The sequence below is a fragment of the Papilio machaon genome, chromosome 26 (assembly GCF_912999745.1).
Source record: "Papilio machaon chromosome 26, ilPapMach1.1, whole genome shotgun sequence".
NCBI classification, from domain to species: Eukaryota; Metazoa; Arthropoda; class Insecta; order Lepidoptera; family Papilionidae; genus Papilio; species Papilio machaon.
Window position 1 is genome coordinate 1,725,569 of NC_060011.1, and position 18,059 is coordinate 1,743,627.

The window sequence follows — 18,059 nt, forward strand, 5'->3', positions numbered from 1 at the left end:
TCAAAAAAATAAACAGGAACAAAACAATAAGAAAAAATCTTGCTTATGATTACTCAGCAACACAATTTTTTATTGCATATTGGTAATTACAATTTACAACTTAGTTACAAAAAGCCTCTTCAATTATATCTACGATTGGAATTTCGAAAAATAAACCAAACCTTAAGTAAAACGTTGATATTGTTTATTTGCATAATAAGCAATCAAACTTATTTAAGAAAAAAATTAAAAATATTTGTCAACAATGTTGCAATCTTCTATGATTGAGATCTGTACTGTATTAGTAAAAGGTATGTAGTGCTGTGCTTGTTATGCAGTCTGTATTTTGTAGAACTAGAGAATTGGGAAATTGCTTTGAAATATTGTTGAAGTGAAAGTAATTGATAACAAAAACCTTTTTGATTTACACTAAAAGTAAATTAAAAGTAACAAGTTAGAACAATTACCATCGGTGTTTTGGTTAAGGTAATTTTCTACATTATTTGTCTTGGTTTTGCGGTTCAAATTTTGTTGTTTATATCATTTTGAGTTATAACATTTACAAATTGATTGTCGGATCGAAATAGTTTCAATAAATACGCTTTAAAACACCGCTAGAAATTAATGATTTTGTTTTATAAGTAATCATCAATTATATCTTATTGATGAAATAATATCACTAACAAATAATCTTCTTATTTTTAAAATTTAATGTTACTATTAAGTTTTTTAAGATAAAATTTCTATGAAGATGCCTCACGCATTTTGCGGATATTTTAAACTTTTATTTTCAATTTTCTCTAAAATATATAGTTTAGCTTTTCAGCCAACACTAATCAAATAGTTTTAAAATGTAGTTATGTATCAATAGCTTGTGTATGTAGTGTTAAATGTGTGTTCTTAATTTGAACTTGAGTTAAACCATTGGTTACACAGTGGTTAAAGTTAAGCCCATAGAATAATATTTTCATTTTTACAAATTGCCTCATAGATCCCTTTTTTTCTACCAGAGATAATCTTGAGACTGAACTCACAAAAAAACTTTTGGTAGCCATGTCAGTGCAAATGAAGAGTCTTGTGATCTTGAAAAGGACACCAGCAGCTCTTTTCACTGGGCTTCTGCATGACACAGGGGATACAAATTCTCTCCCTGACTACACTTTGATATCTTCTTATCAAGATCATTTGGCAATCAGGGCCTTTACTACCTAATCACTCAATTCTGAGGGTCTTTTTTAGCATTGCTGTGGTGGTAGGAACAGGCCTGATAGAGGCTTTCTATTAAAGTGTAAAAGTCAATCTTTGTACAATTACAGTTGCTGAATCAAATATTTTCGTTAATATTTGGGTATACTTCAAAAATTATCAGTTCCTCTTTTTTCTACTAAAATTGAACACCAAAAATTACTTACGCATAGAATTCACGATACTTTCGTCTCCTTGGCATACCAATAAAGAAGTATACTGATGCACCACTTAAAATAGAAAGGACAATAGCTTGACTCAGTATACGTTTAGTTTGCGCCCAATGCAACCCTCGCATAACTGGCTTTACCAAACATGGGGGCTTTGGTGGTGGAGGAGGGCAATCCCGTGGTGGACATATTACTGGTGATGGCTTCGCACATGTAGACATATTGTTGGATAACTAGAAGTGAAATATCTATTATCGTATGGGAAAATTTGTATATGTTGACAAAGATTGAGGGTTTACTTTTATCTTTAAACCTAATCATAATAAAAGAGACACGATAAAATGTCAATGGCCATAGTAATACTATGCACCAAGCTTTTATTGGTAGATAATACATGTTTTTTTTTAACTTGTACAAATAATATTCACAGCAACACAAATGAAAAATGGCGCAAAGTTCTCACGGGGGCAGCCACCGACGCAGTCGCGACCCCGAAGGTTCCATGCGCTACACAAACACAGATTGGGAGGCGAAAGAGGCGCTCTACCAACGAGAATTAGACGAGGCTCGAGCCAGGGCGTCACAAATGGAGAAAACCATGCGCTGGTGGTCAGATTGCACCGCTAACTGGCGGGAGAAGTGGTCTAAAGTAAGAAACGAGCGCAATAAAGCAAGAGAAGAAGCCAAACATTTGAAAAACAAAGTCGACATACTTACTAAAGAAATTACGACACTAAGAAGTGAAAAGCATGATATGGAACAAAGTTTATTGGAACTTAAAAGAGACAATGAAAAGCTTTTAAGTATTGGCGAAAGCAGAATTGTGTCAGGAGACCTTACGACTGATGATGGAGTAGAATTGAGGAGGAAAAATGTAGGTTATGTATCTCCCAGTGAACCATCTTTAAGGCAAAGAGCTTCCTTAGACTCTCATAAGTTTTCCAATGTGGACAACGTTCTCGCAAACAAACTGAGTGAAATGAGACTACGATTGGATGAAACGTTTAAAAATCTACAGAGTGAAAAAGATCAAAAAGCATTTTTATTAGCAAAAATAGAAACATTAACTGCAGAGTTACATAATGCAAAAATGGAGCTTACACATAGTGATAGAACTTTAGGTTCTACAGATTCTAGTCACAGTGAAGTTGAGAGGTTACAAAATGAACTGCAAGACGAGGTAGCAGCTAAACAAGTGTTGGAAGAGAAGATGGCCGAGCTCAAAATGGAAATTGAAAGACTAAAGTCAGAAAATACTATACAATGGAGTAAGAGGGAACTTTTAGAAACTGAGAATATAGCTATTTTGCGTGAAAATAAGAAACTTTACAGTCAAGTTTGTGAACTCAGAGAACAAATACATAAGTTGAATAGAATATCAGATGGCAGCGCATATGGTGGACCATTCACCAGTGATCATAGTTCACGAGTCAGTTCAAATGTACTCTACGTTAGGAAAACGAGTATTAGTCCGAGATCACATGAGTCTAGTAACGGTTCCTCTGAAGCTAATCTTGCACAATTTGATACAAAAACAAATACATCCGGTGAAGAAGACGAATTGGCAATAGTTGAAAAAAGTGAAAATTGTTAAAACATAAAATTATTTACCTGTTTACTTTCCACAATATGAATTAGATTGACAAAATGAATTCCAATAAATGTCACAATTTTTTTAATTTAATTGACTGTCACAAAATAAAAAAGTAATGTACAAAAAAAGTTTTGTAGCGTTTAATGAATTCAAAAAGAGGTTGTTGTTACATTTTAACCTTTTGAATGCAGCTTGTTTAATCATTTTATACAAGAGCTTTGAAAACTAGAATTAAACAAAAGCTTTAATCAAAAAGAAGAAATAGAAAAAGAGACAAATTAATTTCAAGCATTTATTTTACTGTAGAATTAACTGAAAACACAAAATAGTTTTTTTAGTCACATTCCATACATAAAAAAAATTATTAACAATAGAAGATTATTACATTATTTCAAACAAATTGTATTTCGTATTAAAATCCGTATAACAATTGTACGAATAGTACACATTTTCAATTGGATTTTCACTGAAACAAGTTATCATTTCTTTTCTTTTCCATATATTTTTTTATACAGTGGGGAAAATTTGCTGCAGATCGCTTTATACAGTCGAACCTGGATAAGAGAGAGTTCTAGGAATATTTTTGTCGCTTATAGAGGTTTCTCATGTAAACCCAGTTTCATATGGAGGTCGTTCGTTCGGACCGGACAATAACTCGTTTAACCATTCCACTGTATTGACACACATGGACAACCCCAAAACCTGAGGAACAGCAGATTCATTGTCGGCCTTTATGGAAGATGTACACTCTTACATGTATGTGTTACGTTAGTGAAAACTCACGGTTAAACATTGACTGTACATTGTAATTGTTGGGTTTTATTATACAAAAATGTATATTCTACATTCCTGTCATATATTTTCTTAACTTTTCAGCCGCATTATACGTAATTGTATAGTCGTATTCAATAGAAATGAGAAATTATAACAAATACAGACTTATTAAACACAGAATTGTTTGCATCATCAATTTAAGCACTAATCTATATATATAAAAGAAAGTCGTGTTAGTTACACTATTTATAACTCAAGAACGGCTGAATCGATTTGACTGAAAATTGGTGGGCAGGTAGCTTAGAACCAGGAAACGGACATAGGATAATTTTTACCCCGTTTTCTATTTTTTATTCCGCGCAGACGGAGTCGCGGGTAAAAGTTAGTAGACAATATATGACATTCAGTCAGTGATATTTGTAAATAAAATTTCTCATTTCCATTGATTTTGATTATAGTTAAAAAAGTTAGACTGGAGTAGTGTGTGTTGTTGATAATTGTGATAGTCTAGTTTTTAAAAAAATAATAACTAATAGAAAATTATAATAATATCCGTTCTAATTGTTAAATAAAAATAAGTGCAATATAACGAAATAAAATGGTAAATGAATTCCTGCTTCGTAAATCTAAATCGCGTACAAAAACATATCGTTATCCCTTTCTAAAAAAAAAGTAAACAACAATTTTTTTTATTAATACGTCAGCAAAGGAAACTCATGTTTAAGGTCAATTTTGTTTTTAATGATTAATTAAAAAAAAACAATCGAATAAGCAATTTGTTTTTTATTCCTTGAATTAATATACTAATGTTTATCGTAAATTTATCTTTATTTCAAAATATAGGAACGGGATGACCAAGTTGTATAAATGTACCGGACATTAATATGAAAAATATCATATATTTAGTTACTTAATTTGCACACACATACATTATTTAATAACATATAGTTGAGCCTTGATTATATTATAATTTGATTTTGCGTGTTTCCTAGAGATTAAGAATTTTATTTATTACTTTACTTGCCTTTACTTTATTACTATTTTGCTGTTGCATTTGCCGTTAATAATCTTGACGGTTCAAGGTCATCTCCGTGTTCTGCGCAGCTACTCGTACGATGTTCAGAGTTGTCAAAATGTAAATAAAAAATATAACAATTTCAACTCTATCTTTATTGAAATAAGGTCTAATGAAATATGTTGCTAACATTTATACTAGTCTTATAATGAAATATTGACGTATTTATATTTTTTATGTCTTTTTCATCACATTTTAAGTAGTTTTTTTTACTTCAAAATAATTATAACAATAATTTTATAGGCAATACAATAATTTTAATATTACGATTATTTTTTTTTTTCAGTATGAAATCACACTTACTGTTTAAATTGTGAAAATTAATGAATCTCTGTGTAATGAATTTGATTGGTTATCTTATTTTGGTTTATAATCTGCAATGGTCATATAATAAATTCATTTTCCAGTATGAATTTATTTATTTCTTGATTAAAGCCCTAAACATACCGAAATCCACGTTACAATCTTACTAATATTATAAATGCGAAAGTTTAGATTGATGTTTATGTTGAGGTATCACGATGAAATTCGTCGTGATTTAGTTTTTTTAATTCCGCTTGGACGGAGTCGCGGGCAACAGCTAGTTTAAAATAATCAAATGGTCGATGAATACAAAATTCGTAATTTTACACTAAATTTATAAGGAACAATTTGTTTTTTGTATGCATGTAATTAATAAACTCAAAAACTACTGGATCCATTTAAAAAAATAAATCACCGTTACAGTACCATGTTATCTAAGAGTAACAAAGGGTGTTTTAATGTTGTTTTAAATTTAAAATAATATACCGATTAAAAAATATACCGATCTATGCAAAACACGTTGGTAGTCTAAGCTTATATTATAAAGGGGAAAGATTTTATTGTTTATTTGTTTGTATTGAATAGACTCCAAAACTACTGAACTGATTTGTAAAATTCTTTCACTGTTGGGAAACTACACTATTCCAGGTTTAAATAAGCTATATTTATTACTAGATCTTTTTATTCCGCGCAGACGAAGTCGCGGGAAACTGTAATAACTAATTTTTATCTAAACTTGCAACTTTCAACATCCCCAAGCGACTCAATCTTGACTTCAAGTGGCTCTTTTTTGATATATTTTTCGTTATTTTTTCTTTTTTAACCTTTGTCAATGGTACAGTTGGTATATTGACATCAACACTACTATTTGGCAACACTGATTGCTCGGTTACTTCGTTTGATTGACTTTCATCTATAATCTCTATTTCATATGCTCCAACATTATCATTTATTAACATTGGTAAAGATTTTACTGTGGATTCTACATTTTCTGTATTTTCATTATCACTTTCACTGGATTCACTTCTATCAGAATATGATATATGTAATTCTATTTCGGCTTCTTCACTTTTAACATTTGCATCGTCTTCGTTCACTTTGTGTTTTTTATTTTTATTCCCATTGGGTGAAGGTCGTCTTTTTTTATCTATAGCACATGTTTCTGACTCTTTATCATCAATTTTAATTTGCTTTTCCTTTTTTGATTTCTTTAATTGTTTTCTGAAAATAAAATATTAAATGGATATTATTTTTTTAACACATTCAATGCCACTACTATTTAAGGCAAAAGTAAACTCTTAAGGCTAGTCATTGGCACTGAATGTGTTAAAAAAACTATCTAGCCACTTTTAGCACTGTAAAATGAACATATCTCTGAAAATTATACAAGTTTATCTGACGTTCTAAATTCGTGATGCAACCTGTACATATCTGAGAAGAAATACAAAGATTTGTGTGAAGTCAACTCGCACTGGGCCTGCATTGACTATGTCCTAGTCATCCCTAACTTAGGATAGGCTCCGAGCTCCTCAGTGGGAACATATAGTGAGCTGATGATGATGAATGCCCGTTTTAAATATTTTTGCAGTTGGCCCTCCCACTGGCAACACTTAACATTGTGTTCTGCAGCAACTCGTACAATGTTCATTGCAAAGATATTTGCTAATCTCAGTAACATACCTATCCACAATGCCTGTAAGATGTTTAACAGGATTCACAGCTTCTTTCATCGCTTTCATTTTAATTTCTTCAACTGAATTCACATGTTCCCTTTCAGTTTTTACATTTTCATCATCTAGAAAAACAAAATTATTAGATATTAAATAATACAAACAAACAGATATATTTTTTTCTATACATATTCTTAATGCAAACTCTGGTGGCCCGATGATGCCTTACCGAGATTTCACAGAAATCTTTCCAGTAGTTTTATATAATAACTAGCTGTCGCCCGCGACTCCGTCCGCGCGCAGGAAAAAAAACTTAATAGCGGTATGAATTTTTTCTCGCCTTTTAAACCTTCCCTAGACCTCCACGAACATTTCAAGACTAAGATAAGAGAAATCCGTTCAGCCGTTCTCGACTTTTAGTGAGACTAACGAACAGCAATTCATTTTTATATATATAGATGTAATGTATTTAAATAAATACTAACATTTAATTTTTAGTACATACCAATATCTTCATCATCATCTTGGAATCCATTTAATAAATTTTTAAGTGATGAACTCAATTCATCAGATAAATTTTCATTAATATACTGAAGACTTTGATCCACACGGCCTTTGCCTAGAAAATAAAGTAGAAAACACATAATACAAAACACCCATAGTGCAAAATTATCAAATATACAGGTTAAAACAACTGTCAGCTACCACAACTGAAACTGAAACCGGTCTCTTAAAGATCTCTATAACCGTTTTTTTTTTATATTATACGGTGACAAACGAGCAAACGGTCACCTGAATTCGCCGAAATAGCGAGGCGACCGTTGCCCATAGACATCCGCAAATGCAGAAGCGTTGCCTACTTTTAATCAACGGAGAAGGGGTCCACAGAAGAGGATATTTCTCCTTCCTATGCGTCCCCTCTTCCGCCAAATCCACTTCCCCTTCCTATAAAGAAAAGGATGGGAAGGGAAAGAGGACAAAAATTAGGCCTCCGGAACCACACTCATCAGACGAAACGCGGAATTTGGTCATCTTACTATAATATTATAAATGAGAATCTTTGGATATATGTATGTTTGTTAGAAGGTATCTCCAGAACGGATCAACGGATGCCGTTGAAATTTATCATAGATGTAGAACATAGTCTGAAAGTCTGTCTCTATGCAAAGTTTACAAAACATACCCATTACTTGTGCCTTGGTCTCACTATATTTCTTTGTGATAACTCCAAGCTCCCTGATGAGATCCAGTTCTTCGGTCTGTCGGTAGAATACACCCTTAGATCGCACTCCCCTCACACTGTCAATACTTTTAAAACCTGAAAAGTAAATTTATATATATTTTTTTATATCAAAAAGTGGCAAACGAGCAAACAGTCGCCTGGATTCGCCAAAATAGCGAGGCGACCATTGCCCACAGACAGGGACGCACAGAAAGAGGATATTTCTCCTTGTTATCCATCCTCTCTTCCGCCAAATCACCTTCTCCTTTCCATCCTTTCATAATAAGAAAAGGGTGGGAAGGGAAAGAGGACTAAAATTTGGCCTCCGCCACCACACTCATCAGACGAATTGCTTCCACTTCACGCCTGTCTTCTGTGTGGTCGTGGTATATGATATTTTTTTTGTATCTATTACAGGTTGCACATTCTAGGTTTGTTGGTAAAATAAATAACTATTGATACAATCTTGATTAAAAAAAACAAATTCTTTGTCTATCACATCAAATTCAGCCTTCAGTGCAACAAACAGACCAGACGAGTTCACTTCATACAATAGTGTAAAGGCATATGTTTAATTAAAAATTAATGAAAAAAAAACTTGTACGAAATATAGAACTTAGAAACAATCACATTAAACATATTTAAACGTAATAACAAAGTTTTTACCATCCAAATACTTTTTAATTGCAGGCTCCATGCCTCTTTCTCTCTCCGCAGCGTGGAATTGGCACGGTCCTTTAATGAGCACAGATGCCAGTATGTACAAAACATCGTACCGTTTCTCTCTCCTAGCAACTGACTCTATACGTTGAATAGCTGGGATATCTTCCGGTACGAGACGTAAAGATGCGAAATTTTTATATGGTTGTAAATGCATAAGACTGTAGACCAAAAATAGACCGGCTACCGATTCCTGTAAAGTTATAATATTTTATACAGATGCATTGTAATAAGCCTTTTTATCAAGTTTTTTTTACTGTAAGGTGCAGTTTATTAGTTGTAAGTTTAGCAACTAAATTATATTTTACATGCCAATGCCATTTCAATGAGTAAATCTATGGCTTAGACCAGGGAATTCCAAAGAGGTTGATATCAACCCCTTAATGTTGATATAGAACTTAAAGCATTGTTAATTCTCACTCTGTCTTCTTCTAGTGACCTAAGTCAGAACAAATTTTATTGTTTAATAGATTTTAAATTTAGTAAATGCAAACAGCTGTAGGCCATGACTCCATCCGTGTGGATTTAAAAAATACATAATACATAGCCTGTTTGTTCTTCCAGACTATATTCTACATCCATGCCAAATTTCATCAAGATCCATCCGGACAAACATCCATCCATCCATGCATCTAAACTTTCACATTTATAAAATCAATAAGAAAACAAAAAGCAATACCTCAAAGATAGTAGTATCAGCAACCATATAATGTTTAGCTATGTGCAACACTTCCTCTGATAACTCTGCTACTTCAGCTGCTGACGTTCTACCCCTGGAAGAGAAGAACATAATGGTATATATATATATATATTTTAGAGTATAGTGATATAGAAAGCAATGGCAGTTAACTTTGTAAGATTGTAAGATATGACTAAGTCTATGTTTTACACACTATTTCATTATAAATTGTTTGTTTTTTATTTTTAATAATCACTACACTCACTGATAAAGGCATCCCATGTTCATTTCCTTCCATATTCTGCAGAACATATGGTACTCCAGTACATCATGTTTCATTATACACTTCTGTATCAAATTCTCACAATCTTCTTGGAACCCATCAGCAATATACACATGGCAGATTGGATTCCCATCTAAAATATATAAAGTATAATTCTTCTTAACAAGTTGCTAGTGTCTAATATGTTTTGCAATTAGGAAATTTGAATTAAATTTATTAATAATTGAGGATATGTTCTTAATTTTTACACATTACACATTAGCTTGTATTTAGAAAAGGATAAAGAGTTTAAAAATTGATAGGATTGTTTGTAAGTATTGCAAACTATAAAAGAATGTATGGGTGCTATATTTATAAAGTAGATCCTTGAGATGGTTTTGCCTACATTGTAAAACCACAAAATAGATTTTTCATCCCTTTCCTGCGAACATTCGCTTTAAATAAAGCTAAACGAAAGTAAAAATATTTTACAACACTGTACGTACACATTTTACTCGTATTTGGTAAGTTATACGTGTCATAAATTGAACTCGACATTGTGATATCGTGCTAATCCTGCAGGCGGTCGTAAAATCTGATATAAATTATGTATTCTTATATGTTTTAATATAGTGTCTTATATTAATACCAAAACAAATTTTTGAAAATCTGTCATTTGCCACTACCGCCATATGCAATTTTCCAAAGAGTAAAAAACATTCTATGAATCACATTGACAGAGTTTTTAATATTTTACTCTTTGGCATACAGATAAAATATATAGACAGATTATATACCAAGCAACGGTGATAGTATTTTTTATTTGAATGGTGAAATCAGACAAATTTACTACAGACATCGGACGCACGGTATTCCATTTTCCAAAGGACTCCCAAGTGCCATAGTTTTTATAATTTATTTTACGACCACATCTTTGTACTTTTAGTTCCTACTTACTTTAAAACCAAATTGTATCTTTAGATTTTACTTTTTAAATAGTAACCAACAGAATATTAAGTAATAGTAATTTGTTAGAATAATAATGACCTTATAATGGGCTCTAGCTAATATTTTTCTATTACTGATATCCAATGATGTGCAATATTGATAAGACTTAGAAAATTAAGTTTACATTTCTATAAATTGAAAATAAAACAACTAATAAAATTATTGGCGAAGTTCAAACATTTATTTGGCTACAAAACACTAACCTCTTACATAATACATTACATTGGTTTTTAATGCACAGGTAACATTCAATGAATAAAACACTGTTATGCTTATAATTATTTAATTGATTGAATACGATTTTAGAAATCAAACTAGCGCATCTGCGGTCTCATTCAATCTTTGTACATTTAGTACATAAAGGAACAAATTGACAACGATATGCTGTGCGGCTGTCGAGATGCTAATCATTGCAATTATCGTAATCACTACTATAACGTTAAACTAAAATCGTTAGATGTTTAGAGAGGTGTTTTCTCGATAAGTTTGTACCAGTGACCGCACTCGCAGCGGCGTGGGTGGTCCTGGAAATTAAAAAGAAAAAATATTTTAACAGTGGTAGATCCCGCTACATGTTGGGTGCACGAATAGGCCGGGTCGTCCGGTGAAATACCACGACCACTCAGAAGACAGGCGTGAAGTGGAAGGTATTCCGCGTTTCGTCTGATGAGTGTGGTACCGGAGGCCTAATTTTAGTCTTCTTACCCTTTCCATTCTTTTCTTAATAGGAAAGGATGGGAAGGGGAAGTGGATTTGGCGGAAGAGGGGACGGATAGGAAGGAGATATATCCTCTTTCTGCGCATCCCCTTCTCTGTTAATTAAAGGTAGGCAACGCATCTGCATTTGCGGATGTCTATGGGCAACGGTCGCCTCACTAGTACGGCTAATCCAGGTGGCCGTTTGCCACCTTATGATATAAAAAAAAGATTATTTAAAAAATTTGTGCTGGATAATAAAATAATTGGAACTGAACCATGATAGACTTCTTGTTAAATAATATTTTATCTAGGACAATACAAACTATACAATAATACACATGTATTTGTTATTGTATAACAAGTAAGTGAACCTTTTCTATAATTTTCTAAATAGTTTACTGTTATCCCATTGGGCTGATGAACCTAAGGGGATTTTAATCCACCAAATATTTTTATTTTATTTTTTTAGATTCGATTTATCCTAATGTGAAATGTATGCTGTTGTGGCGATTAGCCTACTAATCAATTGGATCAAAATAATTTTATTATAGGTACACAAATGGCCCAACAGGAAACACCCCTCATTTCAGTTGTTAAAAATTGATTTATGTGTATACTTCATCACAATAGTCCTTCTAGATCTGGACTAAAGAAACTACACCTTTACATAATAATTTACCCTAATGTAAACTATATTCTTATACATAAAACATGCTTACCTTATGTACCCAAAGCCAGTTGATAGCTGTTGAGTGTTCTTCACCTGGAAAAATGAAATAATATTATGATCAAACAATTTCATATTACATAACTACTTTCCACTGTTCATCACTAAGTTTCTATACAAGTCTTTTCAGCACAGAAAATAAATACCAACCTATGTATTTATTGATGTTGGCAGCAAAAATTCTTTAACATTTGGTTGTTACTTGCTAATCAAAATATTATTTTTATCTATAAAGTTATCTATAGGTATTTTTATCTATAACTTTTATAAGACTAATACATTATTACAATAAGAAGATATTATTTATTTACTAATTTTATTTAATTTAATCTATATACATAAAAGAAAGTCGTGTTAGTTACACTATTTATAACTCAAGAACAGTCGAACTAATTTAGCTGAAAATTTATGGGGAGGTAGCTTAGAACAAGGAGACGGACATAGGAACTTTTTTATCTTGTGTGCATTTTTTTTATTCCGCGCGGACGAAGTCGCGGGTAAAAGCTAGTTTAATATATAATAAAAATAAAGTAATTTGTATTGTTAATATATTGAAAGCTTAGTTACAATAAAATACAAGCACTTTACAAATTTTAACAATAAAAAAGTTATTTAATATTGTTCGGATTACACCTTAAAATATATTTTCTTTTAAGACATACGCTAGAACTTAATGGAAGGTGGCGGTTTCTGCCGGCCGTCACCATAACCTGTGTTGCTGTTTTTTGTATATTATATAAATAAAATATTAACTTACATATGCAGCCAACAATTCGTGCATCGAAACAGGATGGCACAAGTGTAGGGTCCTCGCGTGTGCCTGCAGCTTTCTTAAGCATCTTCATGTTAAAGGGATCATCGTTACCAGCCTGTAAAGCTAGCAGTTCTTTCTTCTCTAGACCAGTAGCATGCTCCATGGGGTCAGACATCACTGTACATTAATGACAAAATTAATTATTTTTTTATATTGAAAAGGCTAGCGCTTGACCAGGATCCCACCCAATGGCATTTCACTCTACTCTTGAAGGCTTGTATTTGAACAGAAAAACTGACACTGGCAGCTTATTCTTAAGGTTTTGTTTATTGTACAGTTTTTATAAGTATGTTCATAAGACCTTATTAGGATTATTAATATTTTTGATACTATTCCTAAATTTAATTTAAAAAATAAAAGTAAGAAATAGAGCACATAAAGAAATTGTAATTGATATTTATTATTTTTAATAGGTTTTGGAATTTAAATAGATAAATTAGTATTTAATTTCTTAACTTTGGGTTACACACGTAAATCGGATCGTAAGTTATTTATCGGGATTTCGTGATAACATTCCTAACCTATAGAATAACTTGAAGTTAATTAATTTGCTGTATACTATGCCGAATGAATTAAGCATTTTGTAAATACATGAAGTTTTATCAAAGATTAACCTTTACAAAAGGAAACTTTAAAAATCAATAAAATGTGGCTAACATGACGTTTTGCCGAAGGACAAGTTTTTTTTCATGATTAAGTAACTGTCACTTTGTAAAATTATAAAACATAATAAGTATTAACAAAAAATTATCTATTATGAATAATTTTAAAATAGTATTTGTTATTTTTTTATTTTTATTGGAAAATTTGACATTACGTAACTAAAATTTGACAAGTAAGGAAAACTGAATTAAATAAATTACATTCTTACTTTTGTCCGCATATCCACGTCTGGCAGTGGATAAAATAAGATTTCTGCAGGCATTTACGCGAAAAATTTGTCTGCACAAGGAGGCCATGGTTAGTAAACGTTTCACAATTTTATCACTAGACCGCTTCTCACGGCAGCAAGTGGAAAAGATTGTCTTCAATGTTGCTATGTCAAAATATTCAAAAGACAATTGATAATGTTGCACTCGTTAAGAAAAATTTATTCGGCACCTATCACACAACCCGCTTTAAGATATATTTTATTTGTTATGTTATGTATTAATAGTTTAATATTTGTTATGTATGGTTAGTATTGTTATAAGTACAAATGAAGAACGGGATAGATTTATCAAAACATTTCATCTGACATATTTCGTATGACATCACAATGGGTTCGTCTACTCTGTAGTACTATTACAATTCCCTTTTTAATAAACCCTCCGGAATAAATGTCTCCCTAATTTATAAGGGAAAGGGAGTAGTATTTAGTTTATAAATTGATAAATATTTCGTTACGGTATTGTATATTGTTTTTTTTACTCATAAAACTTTCCAACTTATGAAAGTTTTGTTTTAAGAAATACGTTTAGATATTTTAATAATGAAATACACAATGTTCATTTTTATAAGGTTTTATTAAAAATACTATAATTATCTTCTATATCTCTTTTAATCGGAAAGATAACAGCAAAATTATTTACATTATTAGTAGTTCAGTTTAAAAAAATCATAAATAAAAAATTATTTGAAGAGAAAAGTTACCTTAACCTTAATTTTATATGAATACTGTAATACTGCCAGAAATTAACTACAATTTTATTAACTCTGACAAAATCCACACTATCTAGGTACTTTTTTCATAATTCAGTTAATATTTTTAGCTATATACTTACCAGTTCATTGCTAAATAACAAAATTAAAAAAATTTGTGTTTCGGAAAATATTACATGAAAATTTCACACTGTATTATTTAAATTTTTAAACTTTCTTATTGTAACGATACACATTGTAGTCTGTTTCAAATGCAGGGCCATAAGGAGCTGTAAAAAAATTAAAATTAAAATATATTAGAACATATTGGTTACACACAAAATCTCTCGATTTCTTACCATTAGCATAAATTGTACTTTTTGCCTAATCTTGTGTATCTTATTAATACACAAGAAGAAAGAGGGTATAATTTTCATACGAAATCAGTTTCGCGTACGCCCGCTTCTTTGTATAAAACAACCTTTAAAGGAATTTAATCGGACATCGATTTCGCCTTCTTCGAGCTGTAAAAAATAAAACAATTCTGTTTAGAAACTTTATTATTATCAATATTCATTCACTGTTAACAACAATCTATGTTAACTTACAGGGTCGTTTAAGTAAAGCTCTCTGTAACAAGACGGTGAAACACATTCTCTGATGCAGCGAGTTCGCGCCAAACCATTCAAATGACTACAAGCACTACTTTGCTCGCAGGCTGTTTCAAATTCTCGGAACGTCATTTCCTGAAATAAGTAGTTAGTAGTAAGTTATGGAAATAATACTAATATGAATAAGCATAAAACAAAAAACTCTGAACATACGTTCTTAGGTGTATCTTTGTATGGGTATTCCTTAAATGTGAATGGAACAGCTGTCGGTTCACATGCATAACTTTTGTACAGTTCAAAATTAATGTAGATGATCCACAATAAAGCCATTCGTAGCATGTTGAATTTAATACAGTATAAGCCTTTTAGCAACTTAGCGCAAAAATCAATAATTGCGCGTTGCGCTTGTAGTTCACGTGAATACAGTGTTATCATCGTAGTCATCTCTTTACAGTTTAATTAATGTGAAGTAAGTTGAAGTTTTTCTCAACAAAATTAGCGTAAACTGACTTGTAAACCACATGCATATTTTATATTTAATTACTAACTTAATATCGTTAAAAAATCCGACCAAAATACTTTATGAATAAGTTGAACTAGGATTTTTTTCAAATCTATGTAACATGTTAAAATTAATTGTAGAGGTCAATAAAAAAGTAATTACTTAAACATACTTAGAATTTACATTTTTCATTTACTACATTTCGTACTTCAGCAGTTGTGCAAGCACATAAAAACCATAGTTACTCTGTGTAAAAAGCATAACAATTGTCTCTGGAGTGATGAAAGTGTTACGTATTTGGACAGATCGAGAATGAGCAAGTTGATATTTATGTTGTTTGAAATTGAATGTGCCTAAATGTAAAGATTTGCAAATTAATTTTATTAAAACGGTGATTTTGTTTGTTTTAATTTGATTTTTTGAAAGTGTTTGTGCCTTTTGTGTTATATTAATTTTGTGATCAATTGAAGTTTGATCGTTAATTCCGATTGGAAAGGAAATTGTTCACGATTAATCGAATTTGGTGAGTATTTAATTTTATATTTCTTAAGGAAGATCTAACATAAATATACGACAACGAGAATGAGAATTCATACATATTTTTTAAACGCTCAGCATATACAACAACTGATTCCCGCGAAGTATAATTTTCTGACCTTTTTCTAATTTTTCTTGCTAATAAGTAAAATATTTAATACTTACAATAAAGTAAGACTGAATAAGACTACTTACTTTCTCCATTACTGTTATCATTAGAAAGCTTTAAATCATTTTTGCTAACATTGTAAAAATTAAAACATGCATCTAATTTACATTTAAATGAAATAAGTTACTTTTAAATCTCTAACTCTTTTATAAACAAATCCTTATTTTACACAAAGACTAAAAAGTAATGAGATTGAATGTTGATGGCTATAAAGGTAGAGGAAGACCAAAGAAAGTATGGATAGATTGTGTGAATGGATATGCGTAAGAAGGGGGTAAATTCAGATATGACGGCTGATAGAGATGTATGGAGGAGTAGTACATACTGTGCCGACCCTCCATAGGGATAAGGGCAGGTTGATGATGATAACAAAGACCAATAAAAAATATAATTTTCTTTATATTGAATAAACTAGTATAAATCTTGCAATTCAGCACTGGCCTAACCGTACAGGCCACATTCAAGCAAATGTATTGAAATAAAAAAAAAAGTTATTGCCTACATATTTAGCTCACAAAAATATATAATACTTAACTTACTACATATACAGTATGTACTACTTTTCAATATGTAAGTTTTGTTTCCCATATACAATGTTGTTATAACTGATACGGGTTTGGATGTATCTTTATCAGTCAGCATTTCCAAAATCGCTGCTTTCTTAGACATCTATTCCCTTTCCGACAATCCATCCATACTTTCTTTGTCTCCCTCTACGTTTATAGCTATCTACATTTGATCGTTATGGACATAGACACCCCTGTTTATTCCCCAGATCAACTCTCTAAAGGGTAATATTTTGAAATTGTTGTAAAAAAGAAACAAAGACATGCTTGAAATTTTTCAAGTAAAAGTACAATCATACATAATTTATTTATTCACCTATTGCTTGTATAATAATTAAACACAATACATTCCATTTCAATATAAAATATTTTGCTAAAGAATTGATTGTTTTGTAAGCAATGTTAACATTTCACGCTTTTTCACTGACACGTAATGACCTGACTCCGGTGCATTCGGTGCAAATGTACTCAGAAGAATTTAAAATGCGATATTCTGAAGTAAACCTTATGCGTGCCACATAGAATATGTTTTTCTTTAATGCTTTGTTATTGTGTAGTTTTATTTGATGTTTCAACTTTAATATACAATGTTTTAGGTGCTATATTTGTTTGATGTTATTTTTAACATTATGCTTGTTTTCAATATGGCTATTATTTCCAAACAACGTAGAGTTTTTTTAGCTGGGTTCCTTAATTATGTAGCCAGTGCTTGTTTTTTCCCTAATGTTTTTTTTTGTGTGAGTTAAGATACAATGTGTGTTGATCTGTTCAATGTAACACATATTTTGGCTTATAAAATAGTTTGGTATAAAGCATTGTTACTGGGTATTGTTATACTAGAATTTATGCTTATTTTGAAGATGTTATTGTCAAACTTCTCAGGTCCGGTGTTAATCATCAGCACCTTTCAACATTCACAATGAATTACGGTTAATTACTGAAGCTTGTAGTATTACCAAAAAGTTCAGAAATATAATAATAGATTGTTCAGGAAAGAATCTTGATATTTTTGCTCTAACTGGCAGCTAACAAGCTGATGAGTATTTCGAATAGTTTGGAGATATCTTGTTTTTTCATTCTATTTCTAAAAGAGTTTATTTATGGAGCCATTAT

General features: G+C 31.3%; 5 protein-coding genes across 6 annotated transcripts in view; 2 read left to right on the plus strand and 3 right to left on the minus strand.

The window, feature by feature from the left end:
• Nucleotides 1-308: 308 nt before the first annotated feature.
• On the plus strand, nt 309-3,084 carry LOC106718716 (coiled-coil domain-containing protein 102A). The gene is made up of 2 exons (XM_014512875.2): nt 309-465; nt 1,825-3,084. The coding sequence occupies exon 2, from the start codon at nt 1,840-1,842 to the stop codon at nt 2,986-2,988; it is 1,149 nt and encodes a 382-aa protein (XP_014368361.2). The 5' UTR covers nt 309-465; nt 1,825-1,839; the 3' UTR covers nt 2,989-3,084.
• A 2,732-nt stretch (nt 3,085-5,816) lies between these two features.
• Nucleotides 5,817-10,394, minus strand: LOC106718752. 2 transcript variants are annotated; one of them, XM_045684570.1, is made up of 8 exons: nt 10,343-10,394; nt 9,697-9,847; nt 9,432-9,525; nt 8,699-8,945; nt 7,994-8,128; nt 7,316-7,429; nt 6,821-6,935; nt 5,817-6,361 (listed from the first exon to the last, which is right to left on the minus strand). In XM_045684570.1, the coding sequence occupies exons 1-8, from the start codon at nt 10,383-10,385 to the stop codon at nt 5,860-5,862; spliced, it is 1,401 nt and encodes a 466-aa protein (XP_045540526.1). In that variant the 5' UTR covers nt 10,386-10,394; the 3' UTR covers nt 5,817-5,859. The 2 variants fall into 2 exon arrangements, with proteins under 2 accessions (XP_045540526.1, XP_045540525.1); XM_045684569.1 differs by lacking the exon at nt 10,343-10,394 and adding an exon at nt 10,200-10,272.
• Nucleotides 10,395-10,967: 573 nt separating this feature from the next.
• On the minus strand, nt 10,968-13,978 carry LOC106718679 (cytochrome c oxidase subunit 5B, mitochondrial-like). The gene is made up of 4 exons (XM_045684546.1): nt 13,813-13,978; nt 12,885-13,058; nt 12,120-12,163; nt 10,968-11,225 (listed from the first exon to the last, which is right to left on the minus strand). The coding sequence occupies exons 1-4, from the start codon at nt 13,898-13,900 to the stop codon at nt 11,163-11,165; spliced, it is 369 nt and encodes a 122-aa protein (XP_045540502.1). The 5' UTR covers nt 13,901-13,978; the 3' UTR covers nt 10,968-11,162.
• Nucleotides 13,979-14,748: 770 nt separating this feature from the next.
• Nucleotides 14,749-15,582, minus strand: LOC106718759. The gene is made up of 4 exons (XM_014512925.2): nt 15,386-15,582; nt 15,170-15,307; nt 14,921-15,085; nt 14,749-14,851 (listed from the first exon to the last, which is right to left on the minus strand). Exons 1-3 carry the CDS (start codon nt 15,509-15,511, stop codon nt 15,005-15,007), a joined length of 345 nt encoding a protein of 114 aa, XP_014368411.2. The 5' UTR covers nt 15,512-15,582; the 3' UTR covers nt 14,749-14,851; nt 14,921-15,004.
• A 418-nt stretch (nt 15,583-16,000) lies between these two features.
• LOC106718786 overlaps nt 16,001-18,059 on the plus strand; it is a 52,678-nt gene continuing 50,619 nt past the window's right edge. The window contains exon 1 of the mRNA XM_045684604.1: nt 16,001-16,197. The gene's annotated coding sequence lies outside the window, so the exon portion shown is untranslated. The remainder of the gene's footprint in view (nt 16,198-18,059) is intronic.

Bases quoted from the DNA above. Each gene is read 5' to 3' on its own strand.
- LOC106718679 (XM_045684546.1), bottom strand. From the start codon at position 13,900: ATGGCCTCCTTGTGCAGACAAATTTTTCGCGTAAATGCCTGCAGAAAT. The intron at 12,164-12,884 runs GTAAGTTAATAT...TCATTTTTCCAG, and splicing joins ACGAATTGTTGGCTGCATAT to GTGAAGAACACTCAACAGCT. The intron at 11,226-12,119 runs GTAAGCATGTTT...TTTAATTTCCAG, and splicing joins ACTGGCTTTGGGTACATAAG to GACCACCCACGCCGCTGCGA.
- LOC106718716 (XM_014512875.2), top strand. From the start codon at position 1,840: ATGGCGCAAAGTTCTCACGGGGGCAGCCACCGACGCAGTCGCGACCCC.
- LOC106718759 (XM_014512925.2), bottom strand. From the start codon at position 15,511: ATGCTACGAATGGCTTTATTGTGGATCATCTACATTAATTTTGAACTG. The intron at 15,308-15,385 runs GTATGTTCAGAG...TACTTATTTCAG, and splicing joins ACAAAGATACACCTAAGAAC to GAAATGACGTTCCGAGAATT. The intron at 15,086-15,169 runs GTAAGTTAACAT...TATTTTTTACAG, and splicing joins AGCTTTACTTAAACGACCCT to CTCGAAGAAGGCGAAATCGA.
- LOC106718752 (XM_045684569.1), bottom strand. From the start codon at position 10,251: ATGTCGAGTTCAATTTATGACACGTATAACTTACCAAATACGAGTAAA. The intron at 9,848-10,199 runs GTACGTACAGTG...TATATATTTTAG, and splicing joins ACCAAATACGAGTAAAATGT to ATGGGAATCCAATCTGCCAT. The intron at 6,362-6,820 runs GTATGTTACTGA...TTTTATTTTCAG, and splicing joins CTTACAGGCATTGTGGATAG to AAAACAATTAAAGAAATCAA.